Source organism: Lynx rufus, unplaced genomic scaffold (genome assembly GCF_022079265.1).
Source record: "Lynx rufus isolate CCGP_SWC_20201006 ecotype Redwood Valley unplaced genomic scaffold, mLynRuf1.p SCAF_9, whole genome shotgun sequence".
Taxonomy (NCBI): Eukaryota; Metazoa; Chordata; class Mammalia; order Carnivora; family Felidae; genus Lynx; species Lynx rufus.
Genome location: NW_025814897.1, coordinates 28,921,097 through 28,942,034, shown reverse-complemented (window position 1 = coordinate 28,942,034; position 20,938 = coordinate 28,921,097). Strand labels below are relative to the sequence as shown.

Sequence of the window (20,938 nt, the reverse complement as noted above, 5' to 3'; positions counted from 1 at the left end):
AAAGATAAAGTCCAAAGTCATTCCTTTTAACTCTCCATTAGAAGAGAGAAGAGGGATTTGTTTTTCAGGGTAAGGGGAAGGTGTCAGAAGAATCTATCACTGCTGGGGAGCAGCAGGTAAGATGATCCTCCTACGGCAGGAAGAATTACTTCTTCATCATCCCAAATTCAAAGGTGATGACCAGCCTGAGTGTGCGGTAGTACTCGGGGAACCTGGGGAGTCCAGCCACGGAGAAACCTGGTCTCCTTGATCTGAAAGGAACTAAATTGGTATTCTGTTCATTACTTCACAACTGTCCTGGCTCCGGTAGTAAAAAGCATTTTACACCACTGAGAAGATAAAATATGCCAAATACTACAAGGACACATAAGGGAAACTGAATGGAGTCAGATAATGAAAAACATACACAGGAATCCAGCAATTTCTTTTCATATCTAAAGCTGTTAAAGTGTAAAACAACCTAATAATAACAATCAAAGCCAAAGACATACCATTGTGTGAGTGAATGTTAGTATTTAACATGAAGAAAAAATAAATCAAGTCAGAGAACAGCCACATCACTGCCATGAGTCCCGGTCCAGGTGGAGGGGGAAAGGTGAGAGAGCATAAACCTCAGAAAGGCTGACTCAGTGGGAGGAAGAAAACTCACTGGAGAACTGAGGTGAGGTCAACTCTCCATGCTGGGGCTCTGTCCTTTGCTCAGAGGTATTCATGCAAAGATCCACTGCATGGAGCCACAGATCATTGGAGAGGATGGAATGTCAAGGCCAAGCACAGTGCCCCAAATGGAGTACAGTGTCTGAACAAGAGTATGGGTGAGTTTACAAGAAGGCTGTAAAGAAGTGGATGACCCAAGGAGCAGAGCCCTGGGCTGGCAGGAGGTCTGAAACCAGAAAGTATACATGTCCCAGAAGATCCAGAAGAAGCAATGGGTCAGAAACCCGGCAGGAAATCAATACACTTCAAGAATATGGACCTTGGAGTCAAAAAGACTTGGATTTGAGTTTTACTTTGGCCATTGCATATTTGTGGAGCTGTGTGACCTTGACCCATTAGCCTTACCTCTCTAAGCCTCCCTCTCTCACTGATAAAGCAGCCTAATCTGGAACATGCTTCACACTGCTTGTGGCAAGGACATTTGGAATGAAAAGCTTTCTCCAAGCTGGCATGGAAAACTTTATCCAAGCTTGGTGGATGCTAGACATGGAACTCCAAAGCCTTAAGTGATCTCCAGGGGTGTGATAGCCAGAAGGTCACTGTGTTTGTGGTGGATGGGGAGGCCTGCTGAGACCTTCTTGGATGCCAAGGAGAGCTGCCTGCTACAGATACTCATCAGAAATGTGGTCTTCTGGCCTGGAGGGGCTCCCATTTTAAGAAGCCCTTTGCATCTAACTAGCTAGGGCTGGTTAGCATCTGTGGGGAAGATGATACAATATTCTTGCTTTTATGTTTCCTTTTTTGTTCTATCAAAACAATTCTGCATAGTAACGGTCACCAAGTACCAGCATAAATAGCCTGACTTAGGAGAGTTTTGGGAAGGATGCTGTTAGCAATGACTGAATTCAGCCGACGTCTGATTCTAGAACATTTTTCAAGGGCTTTAAAATAATTGAGTAAAACCACAAACAGTGTCTGTGGTATGCACTTCTGCCCTTGGTTTCTAGGCTGAGGCTTGATTTCATATGTTCTCAATCCAGGCACATTGAACTCATTAATTTCCCCACTAGTCTTTTTATGATTCTCCTCTTCTTTGAAGTAGGAAGTTGCACAGCTATAATATTGCTTCAAACCAGATCATAAATTTTAAACTTACAAAAATGCTTATTGACATTGGTAAATTTTACCCTAACTGTATCTATCCAGCTGTAATTTTATGGCTAAAGAGAATTACGGAGTTAAAGAGTCATCTGTAAATGTCTTCCTCAGCTTTCTTCCTTCCCACCTTGGTCTGCTTGTCTGTGTTTAAACCATTTGCTTAACGAGTTTCTGGATCACTTTGCCCCAGACTTGAAGTTGTGCCACTGGTTTATCTTTATCATAATAAATGGCTTTCTCTGTATAGGTTGGGCCTAATACCGTATGCTCTGCTGCTACGCTGGACAGGAGATCTGCCACTTTCAATTATGATGCAATTATTTTTTTTTCCACCATCAATGACCACTGTAATATCTTTTGCAATAGCAATTACTTAGTTCTCCTGGGATAGCTACTTGGGGGTACTCTGGGAATTTTAATCAAGCACCTACGTTAATTAGAAAATGGGGGGGGGTGAGAGAGGTGCTGATTAAGCACCTTTGAATGTCTATCCTTTCTGGCAATTGACTGAGCTTCAGCTTTTGTAAGGATTCAACCCTTTCAGAGAAAAGAATTTTAATTTCCTCCCCTTTTGCTCTTGTCTCCTGAGTGGCAGGGAAAGCAAGATGCTGGCTGGGGCTATGGAAGCTCACATTGTTGGCCACATACTATGCGTCATTTTGGGGCCAGGTCCGTGGCACTGATGACCACATTTAATCCTCAAGGCATCCATGTTAGGAAGGCTTTATTATCTCTGTTTTGCATATGAAGAGTGTTAGGGCTGGTTCTGGGAGCAGACCAGTGGGAGAACATTTTCTTACAAATTCTTTGGACTGGTTTGGGAAACATGATAGACAGTAAAGAATGATGTGAAGAGATGAAGTTCCTGTATCTTACCCTTTACTCACTAAAGTGACTTTTGTTTTAAATTATGCATCAGGAAGACTAAATTTAAAAAGAGGGGGACGAAAAATACTATATCTATCTATAGATTGGATACCTCTTTGTTCAACAATCACTTACAGAACCTGCAAACATCTGGTGCTGTGCTAGGCACTGAGGATAAAATAAAACAGCATAATAACTGTCCTTTGGACATAAGGAGGGCCTTTTGAGCATACAAGTCACTGTAAGAATTGCCATCATTAGGAATGTGTGCAAAATGCTATGGGATCTCACAAAAAGGGGTGACTCACTTTGCCTGAAGAAAGCCACCAGAGGTGACTGGTAGCATTTGACCATGGTCTTAAAGAAAGAATAGAACTCTGTCCAAAAGGTGCAAGGACATGATCAAGGGAGACCAGCTGGTGAGTGCAAAGGTAAGGACACCAAAGGTAAATGTCCAGTTGTTAGTGTAACTGCAGCGTGTGGGGCAACTGGGGTCCAGAAACAAATAATGAAAATTCTTGGTGCCACACCAAGAAGCAAGAACAAAATTAATACATAAACACATCTTCAGAAAGATTTATCACTACCCCAATGGGACCCAGCTGGTAAGTAATGGAAGCAATTTCAAATGTAGTTGGACCTGCTCTAAAGGCCCATTTCTTTCAGACAGATGGCCACCTTGTGTCAGGTCACCTCCACCCATGAGGAAATGGAACCATTAGAGGTAACCAAAACTCAGAGAGAGGCCAAACTCTTCATAAAGCATGAAGCAGAAGAATGGAGCTAGAGAATTCACACCTGCCCTCAGGAAGTAGAAAAACAAAGCAGACATACTGGCCATTTCCCAAACCCACCTCTGGGATGAAATAACAAAGGAAAACAAAACAAAACAAAACAAAACAAAACAAAACAAAACTACTTCTCTTAATTGTGTCTCTTAGATTATCATACTCCAGTGGAAGACAGGCAGGCAGTTGGCAGCTCAGCAGGTTCCCTGGGCAGGGAGTCTGCCCTGAAAAGTAGCCAAAAAAGAAAAAAGAAAAAAAGCAACCCACTGATATCAATGCTTTCTTTTTTCCTCAGGTCCCTCTTTCTTTGGAACTTACACTACTTCCTGGTTTCATAGTATGGGCGACCATGGCTGGAGAGTTAATTTAGTCACTGAGCTCCCCCTTGGCTTACTGCAGAAGAGATGTGTGGCCTATATCAATTAATTACAGGGCAACTCAACCAAAATGAGACTCCAAGGGTTGTCCAGAGTTGGCATAGAGATCTTTTATAAAAATGTTGTGTGTGTGTGTGTGTGTGTGTGTGTGTGTGTGTGTGTTTGGTCCTTTCCTGCTGGGTGATAACCACCTGTGGGTAAGGAGAGGTCTTTAGTTCCATTTTGTCCTCCTTCCCTTCCAATCCTGGCTCTTCTTTGCTGGAGAAGTTTTTTTCTCATCTGCCATCCTAATGATCTCTGTGCCACATGGGGCCCCTGATGCTGGTGCTGACAGGCTGCTCATTAGTGCCAGGGTGCTGCAGTCAGCCGATGGCATGCCACAGCTTTGCTCCTGACACTTTTTCACAGAGCTGTCACTGGAGTCATGGCGCCTGCCAGCTCTGGTTGAACTCAAGCTGTGATACCTCCAGTGCCAATTAGTGCTTCAGTGTCCTGCTTGGCTGGGGAGGAAGACCTGTCAGTACTGACAAATGGGATAGTAGGTGGGTGTGGTGGGGGTGGGGGAGGGAAGGACTCAGGGCATTGACAAGGAGAAGAAAAGCTTCCATCCAAGGGTCACTTTGTCCTCAACAACTTGGTGAGGTTTTTGGTGCCTTTCAAAGCTATGAGAAACAAGGTCTGGAAAAACCAGGTGCCCCTGGACCTCTTCAAGTAGAGAAAGAGACCTGAGGTGGGAAGGGAAGAGATTTGGCAGAGGAAGGTTTCTTAGTCCCACAGGTATTTGTCCACTGCTCACACTGCACATTGAAAGGTAAGTGTTCCATAACAGAGGCTAGGTTTGGAGCCCAAAAGATGTATGGCCCTGCTCTTAATTTTGCCCCCAGAGTCTTTATATGGCCCTAAGAAAAACCAATCTATTTCCCACTTCAACTATCATAGTGTCAGGGACAGGGAGAATTTTTAAACTGTTATTTCTCTTTTTCACACTGATTTCTTTCTTTGAATTTTTGTTTTTTTAACCTATGAGGAGAAACAAATTTCCATATACAGTTGAAGTAACTTTCCCTGGAAACATCCAGGATTATTTTATGAAACTGTTGGGAGCCATTGAGGGTTTAGGCACAATTATGGTTGGGAAGAGTAAGACACCAAAAGGACCAAGAGACTCAGAGAGGCCAGATGAAGAACATATGAGAGTAACACATGCATCAGGAGAGTGACAGCAGTGAGGCAGTGATGAGGGTAGAAGAGAGCTCACTAGAGGATCCAGTTTCAAAGTCACTTGTGAGTCTTCTCAACTTTTTCAAGAGTACATGAAAAGGAGTCTCTCCTTCAAGGAGAAGTTAAGACCAGCCACAGCAGGTCTCCCAGTAGGAGAACTTTGGAAAAGCTTGACAATCCTGTGAAGACCAGAAAAAATGTCCTGGAGATTCCCCAACAGAGCTTCAGCAGGAAACACTCAGGTCTCAACAGCAACATCAAAGTGGAGTTCCTCAAGGATCAGGATGAAGTCTTTGACATGGGAGAACAAGCATGTCTCTCTGGGGCACTGATGAAAGTAAGTGCTTGTTCACAGAATCAACAAATATTTCTTGAATGCTTTCTAGGTGATGGACATTGTGCTAGAAGGTCAAGAAACAAAGTGAGATGTGGGCCCTCAAAGAGACATAGGTCTCAAAGAATTCATGAATCAGAAATCAGGACATCTCTGTAAACAGCTCACTGGACCTTTCTGAGCCCCCAACTGACATCTGAGTACAAACTATTCTTTCAGTAGCCTTGGTAAGGTTTTTATTTTCAGTATTTTGTTTGATGGGAGAGAAGTGGAGGTAGGCACACTGAAAAGGGATGCTCCATTAGGATGCTCAATGATCCTTGATTCCGTAGGTATAGTAGAATCTGCATGTCAGTGATCTAACTCAAATCTTCACCTGAGTTCCATGTTGGGCTCCTGGGGATGTGGCAATATAGGAATCTCACCTTTCTCTCTAAAGCTTCTACAATCCAACAGCAACTGGAGACATAAAAATTTTAGGACACATGGAAGAATCAGAGTAACAGAGAACCTTAAAGGTATTCTTTTTTACATAGAAAGACTAAAGCTTAAGGCTTTGCAAAAATAAATTATTGCATGCCTAGATGGGGACAAAAGACAAGGCACAGAGCCATTAATGGAGAATGTGCCCATACGAGACGGGGGCCACTGATGGTATTTGGGCCCTTGGAGTAGGATGCTAGCATTTACACAGAATTTGTAAGAGGCCAATAAAACATTTGTGCCCATCCAAATAGAATTTCCTTGAGACAGAGAGAGGAGGGCTCTTCCTTCTGAAAAGACCAAGGCCCATACAGGTGTTAGCAAAACATGTACACTCCAAAACAGGTGTGCAGAAGGAGGGCAGGTATCTTTACAAAGCTTGTGCACTTTCTTCTTGAACTCTTGGGAGTGGTAAGTTCATGAGGAGAACTAGAAGACATATTTCCAGTAACAAGAGACAATTACTTCCCATGATCAATGGCAGCACAGAGGTGTGTCTTGGGAGGCCTCACCTTCCTCTACATCTTGGATATGGAAAAGTGGCATTTTATCCATCTGATGTAAACTGCTAGGCAGATAATTTCATGCACAAGGCCCCTCCATTCTGCTTCTGATCAGATGATCACTCCTGTGTCTGTGTACCAAAATGCATGAGCCATTACTAAAATGGTGGTTAACGTTCCTGTTCTCCTTCTCCATGTAAAAAGGGGTCAAGCCTGGGATACACATTCTAAAGAGGTTTGTAGAAGTTTATTGCAAGCAGCACCATATGAGTTATGATGGAAGAAACTAGGAGTTTTCAGAAATGTACAAAACAAACACATCAGTCTCGAGGGAGAAAATGCAGTGAAGCCATCAGGGTTGCCAATGTGCTTAGCCTCCATCAGCTATCCATTCAGGGATTTTATGGGTATGTGTGTGAGAACTGTCCAGACTGAAACATGATCTACCCACACAAAGTAGAACAAAAGATGACAAGAGCTCTCTGCCTTTGGAGGCTTTGCTAAGATGTGGCATATCTTTTTTTTTTTTCACCAAGGAACCCCAAGCCTGTCCCAACTTATTTAAAATAAGTACCCTTTTGGAAATATTTAGGGGGGAAAGATGAAGGTCTTACTGCTAAGGGTCTCCAGCTTCGGTTCAGATCTGGCAGCAGTCCACTGACACCTCTGATCTCCAAATAATCAGTCACTGGGAAAACGGCACCCTGGTGAGTTCTGAGGTGATTAGTTACTGCTTGGCATGTCTCATCAGTTTGAATCTGCGATAGCTAATCTGGACCAGGGATCTGGAAAAGGCTGTTCATCTAAATTACTCTGATCCACAGGTAGATTCAGATTATCCTTCTCCTCACTCCTTGATCCATCTTCTGTTTCCATAGCAGCCAAAACAGTAAAATGGAAGCATCTGGCACAGGCTCAGGTAAAGTCCCCTGAGGCAATGAGTCTGCTTAATGGCCACAAAAGGGGTAAAAAGACTCTAAGGTGTGCCAGTGTGAACTTCAGCAAGATAAAAGAAAGAGGGGGCTCCAATGCCAGAAGAAAGACAGAAGTAATTGTCAGGAAAAGAGAGAGAGGGAAAAAAAAATGGAGGGAGAATTGAAATTAATGCACAGATGTTTAGGAGACTGAGAAAGAAAGAGAAAGTAAACAATAAAAAGAGAAAGCATGAAAGGGCAAGATAGAAGGAGAAGATGTACAGAGGAGAAATATCAGGAGGAGTACTTACAAAAGGACAAAGAGCTGAAAAGCTGGGAGAGGAAATCAGAGAAGATACCAGACAGGAGACAGAGGGAGACCTGAAAGAAGGAGGGGTCCAGTGCCTCTCTACATAAGGTAAAGTGAGTCTACCCAGGATGATGAATGTTCCACAGATTTTAAAAGCACAGAGCGCCCTGGCGTCCAATAGCACTGGGGACAAGCATTAAGCAGTGATGAATGGCGTGCACTGTGAACTTGGAAAGTCTGTCCATTTTGATAGACCCTGCCTCAGAGGTGCCCTAGAGCCACGTTCTCTCACTGATGATCTCATGCACAGTAGAAGTCTCCTCCCAGCTTTTGGGCCAGTCCATTTGTAAGGCCATTCCAAATCGAGAGAACTGCGGACATGTGAGTACTGTCTCAGATCCATTTGCTCACAGTGGTAGAGTCAGAAATGGTTGCATGGGATTGCTCCCAGCAATTCAGGCCTAACACACTGAAAATTTCATGACTTCTCTGAGAATCTCCAGCAGGGCAAGTCTGTCTCTTTCTGTGAGAGGAATTCGATATGAGGGCCCACTCATAGTCCTACACTGATTTCATTTAAATGTCCAAATGTTCTGCCATCTTCAGGAAGAGAGGATGTCTGCCCCCAGGGACAGATGTGTTGCTGGTGGGCAGCTCTCTGGTGCAGCCCCTTATGCAGACTATCTAGTGTAAAGAGAGACGCCTATTCCAAGGTCACAACTCTTCAGGGGATAGCCCAAATTCCAAGGCTGTTCTGCTGGTATAAAAGGTCACCCCCATCTCAACAAAGCATTGCTAAAGGGTAACACTGGCCTCAGAATTCTCCACAGGGTCAGCTGAGATGTTCCACTGGTCTTCAGGCAACTCAGCTTCTCCCTCAGCCCAGCCCTGCTTCCTTCCCTACCCCTTCATAGAAGTTGATCCCAAGAGAGCCTCAAATAAACTTCTTGCATGCCAATCACATTGTCAGGGTCTACTTTCGGGGGTCCCAACCTGCAACACCAAGGAGATATCCACTATGATGATTCCTTTAGAATCCTTGAACCTGTAGTACTCAGCCATACACATAACTTCATGCATACATGCATGCATAGGCACACACACATACACACTTACTTAAACATAGCTCACATTAGCCAGCAATAAGCACTGAAATGAAGCATCTTTATTCACATATCTGCTCAAATATCACCTTTTCAAAAGCCTTCTCCAACCGAACCTCTGGTTCTTCTGTCAATGTATACTGCTCTATTTTCTTATTCTTATCACCACTTGTTACATTGTAGATTCATTTTTTTTGTCACTTGTCTCCTGAGAATGGAAGCTCATGAGAACAAAAACTGAAATGTTTTGCTTTATTGCTATATCCCCAGTGCTCAGCAGAGTGCCTGGGCTATTATAAGCACTCAGTACATATTTAAAAACAAATGAAATAATTTAATGCATCTTGCATAAAAGCTACCTTAATGATAAATGGCATCTCCCCTTAAATTCTAAAGGTTTAATGTTTAATCCATGAAAGCACAAAACAACACTCAGTCTGGTCTACAAAACACCTAGACATTTAGACAAGGTAAATTTTGCAATTTAGTCACATCTTGAGCTATATTTGTTATCTAAGATTAATCTGAGTAACAACAACAACAAAACCACAAAACAGCTCATGGACTAGGGACCAGATATGTGTCAATGCTGAGGAGTCAGACTTGGACATTTTCCTTTTAGGACTATGCCCATTCAAAGTTTTTTTAAATCCTTATGTGTTGTGTTTTTAGTATCTTAGAACAACCATCTGGACAATGCCACCAATGATGATTGTTCCGTCATCAAACAAGACCAATAAAGTTCACCCAGAACAGGTTACCACTATTGCACCCAGAAAGAATTGGAATTAATCTCCCCAGCATTCGAGAAATGCTCAGATTTGATTTCTGAAATCTTACAGGACATATTCCTGTCTTGTAGAGATCACCAAAATTCCCTTCAGAGCCATGAGTATACTATTATCAGGATACCAAAAATGTAGGGCCATTTGGATAAAGCCACCAGTGCCATGACCTCCTAGCCATGGCCAACAATTCTTCCATTTCTTCTCTTACCTTTTGGGGAGATGTGTCTCCAGGTAACCGTAGGCTCTGGTCTACCCGTTGCTATGCAGGTGAGGCTGATATTATTCCCTTCATTAATGGAGATATCTGAAGAAATCTCTACAATTTTGGGAGATACTGTAGAGACAAAAAAGATAAGAGGGAAATAAAAATCTTGCTGAAACATTTCTTTGTTGTCTTATAATGATAGTTGGCAGCACAGCCCAGGGGCTGAAATATTGGGACTATAGGAGTAAATGATTAAAAATTAGAGGAATTACCTTAAACATGAAAGAATTATCTTACCTTGAATTTAGCTTTTATTTCTTCCCATTTAAACACAGAGTCAGGGAGTCTGAATGGGAATGGATTCCACTGCAATACTGCAATAACTGTTCTCCTAGCCTCCACCCGCTTCCTTCTCCACTCTCACCCCCACCCACCTCCGACACACATTCACCAGTCATTCTCCACACCGCATTCAGAGTCCTCTTTATATAATGCAGTTCTGATTGTACCACATCTCTGCCTAAACACCTCCAGTTGCTCCGTATTGCCTACCTGAAAATACACAATCTTCTTTATGCCAGCATACTAGGCAGTTCAGAATCAAGCATCTATCTATGCTACCTATGATCTCACCTTTCCTTACCCTCCTTGTTATCCCCGACACTCTATGTCCTTCTTGGCCATCACGCATTTGGGATCTATATTGTCTCTTATGTCTTCCTGGAAATTTTCTGGTCATTCTTTTTTAAAGTTTATTTATTTTGAGGGAGAGAGAGAGAGAGAGAGAGAGCGCAGGGGAGGGGCAGAGAGAAAGGGAGAGAGAAAATCCCAAGCAGGCTCCTCGCTGTCAGCACAGAGCCCAATGCGGGCTCAAACTCACTGTGATAGCATGACCTGAACTGAAACTGACTGAGCCACCCAGGTGCCCCTCTAGTCATCCTTTAAAGTCCAAATCAAATGCCAGTTGGTGCAGCTTTCCCTACCCCTACTCGTGTCTGTCCTCCTTCAGATACTTAAGTTAAAGCTCTTCTTATCTGTGTTCCCAGAGCACATTACTCATACCTAATGGGGAATCAGAGGGAACAGCAATTAGGCATAACACATTTGGTCTCTTTGTCTCTCTCTATCCTAAATTAATCCCCCAAGGAGGCGAAGGGTTTATTCTAATTGGTAAAATTGCGAGTAGGATCCCACACTTCTTTCAGTGTTTTGTTTTGGAACCAGGCTTCCCTTAGGAAGCTGTTTTCCAGTGTCGTCTTCCTCAGACATGTGACACAGGGGCAGCATCCCATGGGGTCTTGTACACCCTACAGCACAGCCTCCACTTGCCTATATGTATCTGTCTCATTCTTGTGTTCTAAATTAGAAGCCCATTGTTGCTATACATCTAAGCCTAATTCTCTAGTACCATCTTTCCCACTGGTGAATGTGGCATTTAGCTCAAGTATGACATTTGTTTCTCTTATTTTCTAATTGATTTATAAAGTAAGGGTGACATTCATGAGCTTCCAGACTCCAGTTCTTGACACCTATCTATGTTATGGTTGTTTGCTTAGCATCTCTCATCCAATAACCAAGAACTTTTTCACAGCCTGAGCCATGACTGAATCATATTTATAACCAGGGAAAAAGCACAACAAATATTTATAGGATGGAATTATAATGATATTCAAGGGAACCACCTTTCCAACCTGCTACACGTTTGTAACAATATCAGGACTGGATTACAAACACATATCAGTTCAGTCTCACAGGCACTAGTTTTAACACATTAGTTCATCATAAATTAAGTGACCCCTCCATTCAGCTCCCTTAGGGATCTTCAAATTAGGTTCTTCCCTTGAACAAGCCACCCTCTGAGCCATCAGAGTATGCAATTCCAGCACACATCATCTACCCAATACACAATGCCATCTGGCTTGCTGGAGATCCCAGGAAACTTAAATGTCAAATTATTTCCTGTCCCAAGGCCAGATGATGAACCCCCTCATTTGAAAATCAGATTGATTGCAAATTTCCATGCTGGACTTTCTTCTTCTGCTTGAACCATTAATCACTCACTTCTAATTGTGTTAGGCTTTCTTCTCCATGAAAACGGGATCATCCAGGTATCTTCTAGCCTCCTTCCTTCCTTCCTTCCTTCCTTCCTTCCTTCCTTCCTTCCTTCTTGCATAGTGTCTTCCACTCCCTTCCCACACTCCACCTTACTGGGAACACTCATTAATAAGCATGTGTTGCACTTTTATTTCCTAATCCCCACACCTTTGCTGCTGATTCTGGTCACTTAGACTCTCTTCTCCAACTATGTATACCTATTGGAATTATCCAAGGCCCAGGTGAGGGCCTTCTATAAGGTTGTTCAGATATCTCCACAAAGATGTCACCTCTCTTTCCTGGCAATCCCATAGCCTCTTCCAAGTCATTTAAAATAAACTTGCTGATGTTACACTTGTCTCATCTTTCCGGTATGCTATACATTCTGAGTATAAGATCTAAAGACTTAGTCTACTTTTTTATTTTCTGCTGTCTTGAGTGGGGTGTCATACAAAAAGTAAACATCAATTAATCATTTTTAGATATAAATCCATATTGAGCTTTAGACAGAGAGACAGTGTGTGTGTGTGTGTGTGTGTGTGTGTATGCATTTGCACATACACCTGCACTCTCACAACTATTTGATAGGACAGATACAACTATTTGGTAGAAGAGTCAATGTGGTGAGGGCTGGGGAGTGCCCATTGGCTCTATGATCCAGGACTTCCAAGACGTGACATTGCAATTTATGGCTGTACCATTTTAAAAGCTAGATTGAATCTTCTTGGACAGAAAGATAGTTGATGGGTTAATGACTGGACACTTGATTTGCTGACTGTCTGAAGGATCCAAGTTTCTAAGTGCTCTCAGTCTTAAAATCATTTAAACTTGATGTATTTTATTCACTGCTTTAACTATAACAGTCACTGCTTGCACCACCACCCCCCAACCCATACATTCACCTGGCCCTTGCTCCCACCCAGCGTTGGCACCCACAAAGCTTTGCTTGCTTCCTGGAGGACAGGCAGCTTGCATAATGACTGTGTTGGCCTTGCAGACACTGCTTCAACTGTGCAGGTAAGTAATTTATTGATCTGTAAAGCACTCCGAGATGCTCTGCAAGGGATTATGCCATGCCAACGCCATGCAATAAAATAAAAAATGATGGACTTTGTGAACACAGGGTGATTTAGGGTTTGTAGTTGGAAGTGTGCTTAAAGTACATTTTAAGTGGAAATCAGACTGGGTAATGAATTACTCTTGCTTTGGAAGGGTTTACTGGGAGTTCATTTTCCTGGCTTCTTACATGATAGCTAATCTGCTAATCATACACTAGAGAACAATGGACAGCCCCCAAGTAGAATAGAAGGTGTTTTGGGCCAGAGCTGTCAGCACAGTAAGTATATTAAATGAGACAATCACACCTTATGCTTGGAAGAATCATCTAGAATTGTCTCCCTCCACTAACAGTTGGAAAGTATCCAACTTATGAAGTAGAAGTTGGAGAAATGCTTGCTGTCCTTTCAATTCTGCCCAGGAGAACAGTTCAGAGGTGGCACATGGCCCCAGATGAGTTTGAAAGGCAGACCTTTCATGGCATAGAGCTGTGGTCGTTTGACAAGAGGTGCAATCCCAATTATCAGAACTAAATTGGCATAGTACCTAAGATACCAGGGGATTGAAAGTATCATTTTCCAGGAGGAAACTGCTAGCACACTGTCAGTATTTAAAATTAAATTGAATTGATAAGGATGCACTGTGGTCTTAGCTAATTCATGTTCATAAAAAAGTTCTGGCCAACTAAGATAGGATTATTTATATATTTATATTGTTTCCATGGATACATTCTGCATCTTACGTCTTCTCATTATGCAGGCTGTTAGAAACATACTAGGATTACTTTGTCTGTCCTTCCTTCCTTCATCAATATTCATTGATCACTTCCATACACTGGCATTATGCTTAGCACTAAGAATTTAACACTAAACAAGACACAGCCCTTGTCCTCAAGGAGTTACAGTCTAGAGATATAAAAATTGGTCCAGAAGTATATACCTTTAATGTATTGTGACACAGAAGAATAGAAATGGTATTAAGGGAATACAAAGGATAGACACTTAAGCCAGCCTGGAGATGGATGCCATGTCAGACCTTGTGGATGTGTGACACGTAACTAAGCCCAAGATAAGTAAAAGTGAATCTGAAGAGGAGAAGAGGGAAGGCATTGTAGGAAAAGGAGACATAAGAAGAATACTATTATTAAGAGTTTTTGTGGCAAGGCATAATTATTAATGGAAGAAGAGCTGCTGACAGAGGCTGGGCCAAAAGTCTTTCAGCGAACATTTGGTGAACAACTCCTATATACACAACTGTGTTGTTGTTATATGAAAGACATGCAGAAATATATAAATTCTGTTGGCTCTCCACTAGCTTACAATCTGTTTGAGGAGACAGTGACTATGAACATCCTAGAGAGTTGAAAAATAAAGCAAAATTTGTCACAAAATTGTGTGGGGTTGAATATCAAGTGAATGGTACAAATATTCAGTCCTGTAAATTGGGAAAAGGGAGGACACTGCAAGTAGGAGTGTTAGAGTGACTTTGGCTTGGCTAGCGAGTTTATTTTGGATACCAACAAATGAAAAACAGTCACAAAGGCTGAGAAAGTAAAGCCACTTCAAGTGGAACAGGAACACCTGGGGATCAATGGGAAGCAGAAATTCATGAAATGTATGAAGACAGTTTATTTACTACAAAAGACAAAAGAGAGTAGTGGTTGAGACCCTGACTTGAATATGTTCAAACTGGGTAACCTTAGCCAAATTAATTCACCTCTCTGTGTCTCACTTCCTCATCTATGGAGCAAAGCTAACAATACCATGTACCTCTTGGGTTTTTTTGAGGATTTAAGGAGTAAGTTTACAAAGTGGACTTAAAGGAGGTCCTAGCAATTTGAAGTGCTCAATAAGTGAGTTTTAATATTATATGCACTTGGCAAACACATTATGTAGTGTCAATACAGAATGGGTGGTTGATAGATTTTAACTGATTAAAGGAAGAAGAGGATATAAGATCAATGAAGAAAGCTAAAGCCAAATTATGGAACAGCTTGACTAGATCCTAGATTTTCACTCTATTCTATAGGCAACAGCATGTATTTGAAAATTTTTAAAGAAAAAAAATCCTTAATATTTTCAATGTACTTTACGCAAAACAATCTGCAAAAATGTGTCAGACAGAATGAAAGACAGAAATTGAAGTCAAATAAATCAATCTATATTAGAGTGATATTCAAGGCATGGATTAAACTGTTGGCTCTATAAGGATGGAAAGAAAAGGATGGTTTTAAGATCAACGCCCAGGAAAACACACAGGTACTTGATTGCCAGGAGGGAGGAATTAGAAATAATGTCAAGTGTGAATGCCATTTTGTTCAACAGCAGTTAGATGGCTAAGTAGCACATTCCTGGAAGCTATATGGAGATCTTTTGGGGAGGACATTATTTTGATGAGTTAGATTCTGTTTTAGACATTCTGATAGACATGCAGGCAGATTTAACCTTTCGGCAATTACAGTGATGCCATTAAAGGTCTGGGGCAAGGTCCCAGAATAGGATTTGAAAGTCAACAGCAGAGGAGTAATAATTGAAGCTTCAAAAGTAAATGAGATGTGCTAAGAGTTCATGCTTCCTTAAAAAGGCCATCAGCTAGTTTCCACATACATGTATGTAACATCTCTGCTGACTTTAAGTTCAACCTAGAAAAAAACATCAATATGGGAACAGGAAGACCAAGAAGTGAAGAGGTTATGTTTGGGAAGGGAGGCAGAAGCCCAGTGAGCCACACTCTGAATACAGTTCCACATTTAATACATTATGTTAAGGTTTAATCTGGCTCTTATTGAATTCTAATTCAGAAGTGTAAATAATTAAATAAGATAATTATTGAAACGGTATTTTAGGGAACTTCCTCATTCTTGGTTTAGCTTCCACTGCCCAGGTGTTAAGTTTTAATAATTATGCCATTAATAAATAGCAATTTGCTGTTTTTAGCACACAGTAGATATCCTATTAAATCCAAATTAAGATGCTTTATTAAGCATTGCACAGTCCTGTGGGGCTGGGAATGCACATAAGTTGCTTGGACCAGGTTGCTCCCCCATGGCACATGCAGATCTTTGCATCCCAGATGGCTCTCTTTACTGCCAGTGGCACTTCTCCTGCCTCTTCTCTGTAGTGAAGATCTGAGATGCCTATGGCAGCTAATGGTAGTTTTCACAGCAAGGGCTGCTTCACTACTAAGGCCTTGAGACCTCTGTCCTTACATAACTAAAAGGACCAATCTGGAACACCCTTAACTTTCCTGGTTTCCAGATCCCACACAGAGACTCTCAGGTGTATGTTAATAGCCTGGTGCATGAATGTACCATCTAGATCAAAAAGCTGAAGATGCAATCAAGCAGATGTTGGTTTGTGGACTAATCCGTCTTTTCTTACTGGTCACTGTAGACCAGGGCAAAGTCTCATGCAAAATATAACTGTTAATTGAACTTCTTTTTCTCATTCGGACTAAACAAAGAGATGAGTTGGTCATGGAGCATGAAAACTCCTTCTTTGAGGTCAAAAGCCCTTCATGAACCAGAGCCTGCCTCTCTCTCTCCATCCCAAATCATTCTCTTTTTCTCACTCCACTGGCTACCCTTCCTCCTGAAACACTCACAGGTCATTCATTCCTTGACTCAGATGCATTCTGCTTATCTTTTTCCCTGCTCTTCACCTGGATGGTTTTGTCTTATTCTTTAAATCTTAGCTCCTCTATGAAGCCTTCCTTGATCACCCTTTCTAAAGTGGAACGTGCCATACTAGATGGTTACATAATTACCTGCCTCTTCCCAATACAGTAAAACCTTGGTTTGTGAGCATAATTCATTCTGGAAACATGCTTTTAATCCAAAGCACTTGTGTATCAAAGTGAATTTCAAGAACAATTGGCTCAGCTGTGACCATGTGACACTCGGCATCACGTACTACTCGTATTGCAGACACTGCTCGTTTATCAAGTTAAATTTATTAGAAATGCTTGCTCATCTTTCAGAATACTCACAGAACAAATTACTTGCAATCCAAGGTTTTACTGTAAAATGTAAGCTCTGTTGCCTGTTTTGTTCACTGAGATGCTCAGCACATACCATAATGTCTGGCACAACTTTCAATAAATATTTTTTGAATGAATGAGTTAGGGTGTTTTTAATTTTTTTTAATGTTTATTCATCTTTCAGAGACAGAGCATGAGTGGGGAAGGGGTAGAGAGAGGGAGACACAGAATCCGAAGCAGGTTCCACTCCGAGGTGTCAGCACAGAGCCCGACGTGGGGCTCAAACTCACAAACTGCGAGATCATGACCTGAGCCAAAGTCGGATGCTCAACCGACTGAGCCACCCAGGAGCCCTGCGTTAGGGTGTTTTTATTCGACTGTTTGGAAATGCAAATAAATTGAATGAAATGAACTTCCTCAAGATCTTGAAATGACCCCTAAAGACTCTCAGTATCTATAATAATACTTATAGTAACTATTTATTAAATACCTGTTGTATAATAGATATTTTACATATATTACTTTATTTTATCCCTGCATTAACCCCACAAGTAGATATTACTTCTAAAGTGCCCCAATGTCCTCATTTATCTGGAACTGTAGAGTCTCCTGGAACATAGGACTTACACTGCCAAAATCAGAAAAGTTCCAGGCAAATGGGGGTGTGTTGTCTCCCTAATTATTTCCTTTCCTACATTTTACAGATGAGAATAATTATATTCAGAGGGATCAAGGAACTTGTTCAAGGGCATACAACTGAAGATTGCAGAGTTGAAGAGTGTTTTTGAAAATGAGGGATTATATGAGTTAGAAAATACAAACTGCATGTGGAATCATGGATGCATACTTTAAAAACCATAAACAGATACTGAGTACACACATAGACACATGCATGCATTGACACATTTTGAATCTCTGTTGTTCATTACATATTTTATAGGGAGCTTGCTCCATTATTTCATTTAATCTTGACAGAATCCTCTGAGGAATACTACTATTCCTACTTACATATGAAGAAATTAAATCTTTGTGAGATTTTTGTAATTTGCTCAGTTATCCAGGTAAAGCATTGACAGTGGGACCTGAATGTAGATTCTATATGATCCAAATATATTAAGTCTATTGAAATTCACATTACCAAAAACTGTGACCTTTGCTAAACTCATCCATCCCTTTCACCCATCATCCCCTTTCACCTCTCCATGTGAATATCTTCATGCTTATGGTACATTCGGGAAAGGGGGCCCTCTCTGCTCATTTGTATATGGTGCTATTCTCTGTCAGAAGAGTGGAGGGGAGGTTTCAGGAGTATATTTCTTGAGACTTCCCACTCTTGCATAAATATCATGTTGTCCTCCCTCCTCCATCACCAGAACCTCCTCATCAGCACCCTTATGTTTAGCTTCTACTAATATGAGCTGAGGCAGGTAGCTGTAGCCTTCCTGGACAGCCTTCCTGGGAGGCAGCACTGTAGTTCCCCCAACCTGACTGTTTCATCCAACCAGGTGTTCCTGGCTGTCTCTGCACCATGGCAGAGAAATAATCAATTAAACCCACTGCTGTGTCCACTGAGAACTTATTTGGCTTATTTTGACTGAAGAGACTAGTCAGTTAGTCTTTCCATCTTCTGTCCTTTTCCCCTCCCTTCCTGCTTTCTTTCTTTTTCTTTCTTTCTTTCTTTCTTTCTTTCTTTCTTTCTTTCTTTCTTTCTTTCTTTCTTTTTCCTTCCTTATTCCTTCTTTCCAATAAAAAATTACAATTGAATGCATATTCCAATATTATGGGTTCTGTGGGATTTCTTATCCCTCAATAAAAAGAACCCTAAGCTTCGCATCAGAAGATCAGGTATTAAGACCCAACCCAACAATCACTAGCTGCATAAACTCATGTAAATCATTTAACTCACTGATTTCCTTAATTATATGAATACTATCTTGTTTCTCTAGAATAGATTGCCTATGGATCAGACAAGACTGTGAGAAATCACATTTTAAACATAAAATACTATTCAAAAGTGATTTATTAGTGTTACTAAAAATGTGTACCCCTAGAGGCCAATATGAAGACAAATACAGACATTAAGGGCTGTAGGGGAGGGACTTTGGTTTTGTGGTGGAGATGGGACCCCCACCCCTTGCCAAAGTGGATGCTAAGCACCAGGTAGATACCTGTGCTAGTGGTTCTGAGGCATCTTTCAGTCAGGATGCTGGCTGCAGCCCAGGATGGGGATGTGCAACAGGACCCCATTCCCTTGCCAGCAGTGAGCTTGCCTCCACTTTCCAGAAGGGAAAGGTCAGATTACAGAAATTCAGAATCCTAAATTAGAGGTTGAAATTGCTCTTAATGGCAAAGCTCAGGCAGATTGTTTCATCTTTTACCAGAACCCTTTTGTCATTTCTTATATCTCATTCTTTCTCTCTCTCCATATTAAAACCCTTCATGTTTGCTGGAAAATCATGAAGTCCTGGGAGAAAAGCTAGTGATTTATTCAGGATTAGTCATAAACCACTGGTTCTGAAGTTTGGAATTTGTTCCTTTCAGGATCAGCTGAAATGTGGAAGGAAGTTTTTATGAGCTCTGCTCTCTGACCCAATTTAGTCGTTCCTGATAGAGACGTAGGAGAATAAAATAAACACCATGCATTCTTCACTCTATGCTTTCCTGCTTCTGGGCATATTAGTGTGAATTGAATTTCACAGCAACTTACCTGGAACCATAAGTGCTCCATTATATTTGGCATCATCCAAGAAATTGCTAAGAAGTATCTTTTCATCAGTTGTTTAATGTGGGAACAGAAGGGTATTATTACTAATCATGATGTGGACCTGCCATCCAGACAGGACTGGTTGTTTTCCAGCTTCCAGCACAATGGCATTTGCTTTTGGTTCAATGTGCATGACTGACTTCATGCTCCACTCACCAAATAGGACCTGATTTTTAGAGACCAGGTCATGAAGGGAGGAGAGACAGAATGGGAAGGGAAGGGAAGGGCCACTGAACACCTTCTATAAGTACTTTACCAGAGCTTGACATTCTCTGCTTCCTTTTAAATTCTCACAGTAATTCCTAGGCATTATCCCCACTGCACAATAAAGACAATGAAATTCAGAGAAGTTAAACAAGTAACCCAAGGTCATCATACAGGAAGTCAGACAACTAAAATTCACTAAAAATGTGTTTCTAAAAATATCATCTAAACTTTACACACACTAGAGGTCCTCAAAAACTAAAATAATGCTACCCAAAAGGGAATCAACTAATAGCCTGATTCACTTACATAGTTTTATGAGAATAAAAAAAAAAAAGAAAAAGAGAGAGAGAGAGAGAAATCCAAGGCAGTATTACTTTTTATTATTACTCCTGATGGAGGAGAACTAATATTTGTTGAACACCTAATAAATACTAGGCACTTGCCATGCATTTTCTCATTTAATGCAAAACACTGAGGCTTTAAATAGCTAACAATGTGCTCAAAGTCACTAGGCTAGAAAGTGGCAGATCCCAGACTCGAGCTTTTTCTATAGGGCTTTGGGTATCAAATGAAATATGTAGGTACAATTGAAATCACTTAGTGAACTGCTGATCATTCCACAAATGAATGCTATTGTGATTGAGATAATGCAGAGTTCAATCAATTAGTGGTAAACAGCATAATTGTCTGCTCTAACAATCCAACCCGGAATTGCTGACCGGGATTTCTTTATAGCACACCTATGACATCTTCTGAAATCCATGTTTTCTTCACATGCATCTCCAAGGTGGCAGTGGTAGGAAGGTTCTGATGCCCCCTGCTTCTAATTTCTGCTTACCAGCAAGTGTCTACTCTTGTTTTCCCCAGAAGCCAGAGCCTGCCACTAAGCCTCTTCAAACAGTTTCCTTTGTTCCCTTGCCCTCTGGCATATGGCTATGTCTCTCTCTTCCTAAAGCCAGAATGCAGCTGCTGCCCATGAACTTCAAGCGGCCAGTTAAGGAAAGCTCTAGAACTGTGTCTGCCACTTTGCTCCTTCCCCAGTCATTATCGGTTGCCCCCTGTTCCAGAAAGACTTTTTGCCTAAGCTCTGAAAGATCTCCAGAGAAAGGAGACACAGACCCCATATGGCTC

The 20,938-nt window shown here is 41.4% G+C and overlaps 1 protein-coding gene across 4 annotated transcripts in view; it reads right to left on the bottom strand.

The window, feature by feature from the left end:
* The window catches only part of NTM (neurotrimin), a 396,476-nt gene that overhangs the window by 96,828 nt on the left and 278,710 nt on the right, over positions 1-20,938 (bottom strand). For all 4 annotated transcript variants that reach the window (XM_047071627.1, XM_047071628.1, XM_047071629.1 and 1 more), the window contains exon 3: positions 9,712-9,837. In XM_047071627.1, the coding sequence (XP_046927583.1) occupies positions 9,712-9,837 (126 nt within the window). The remainder of the gene's footprint in view (positions 1-9,711; positions 9,838-20,938) is intronic.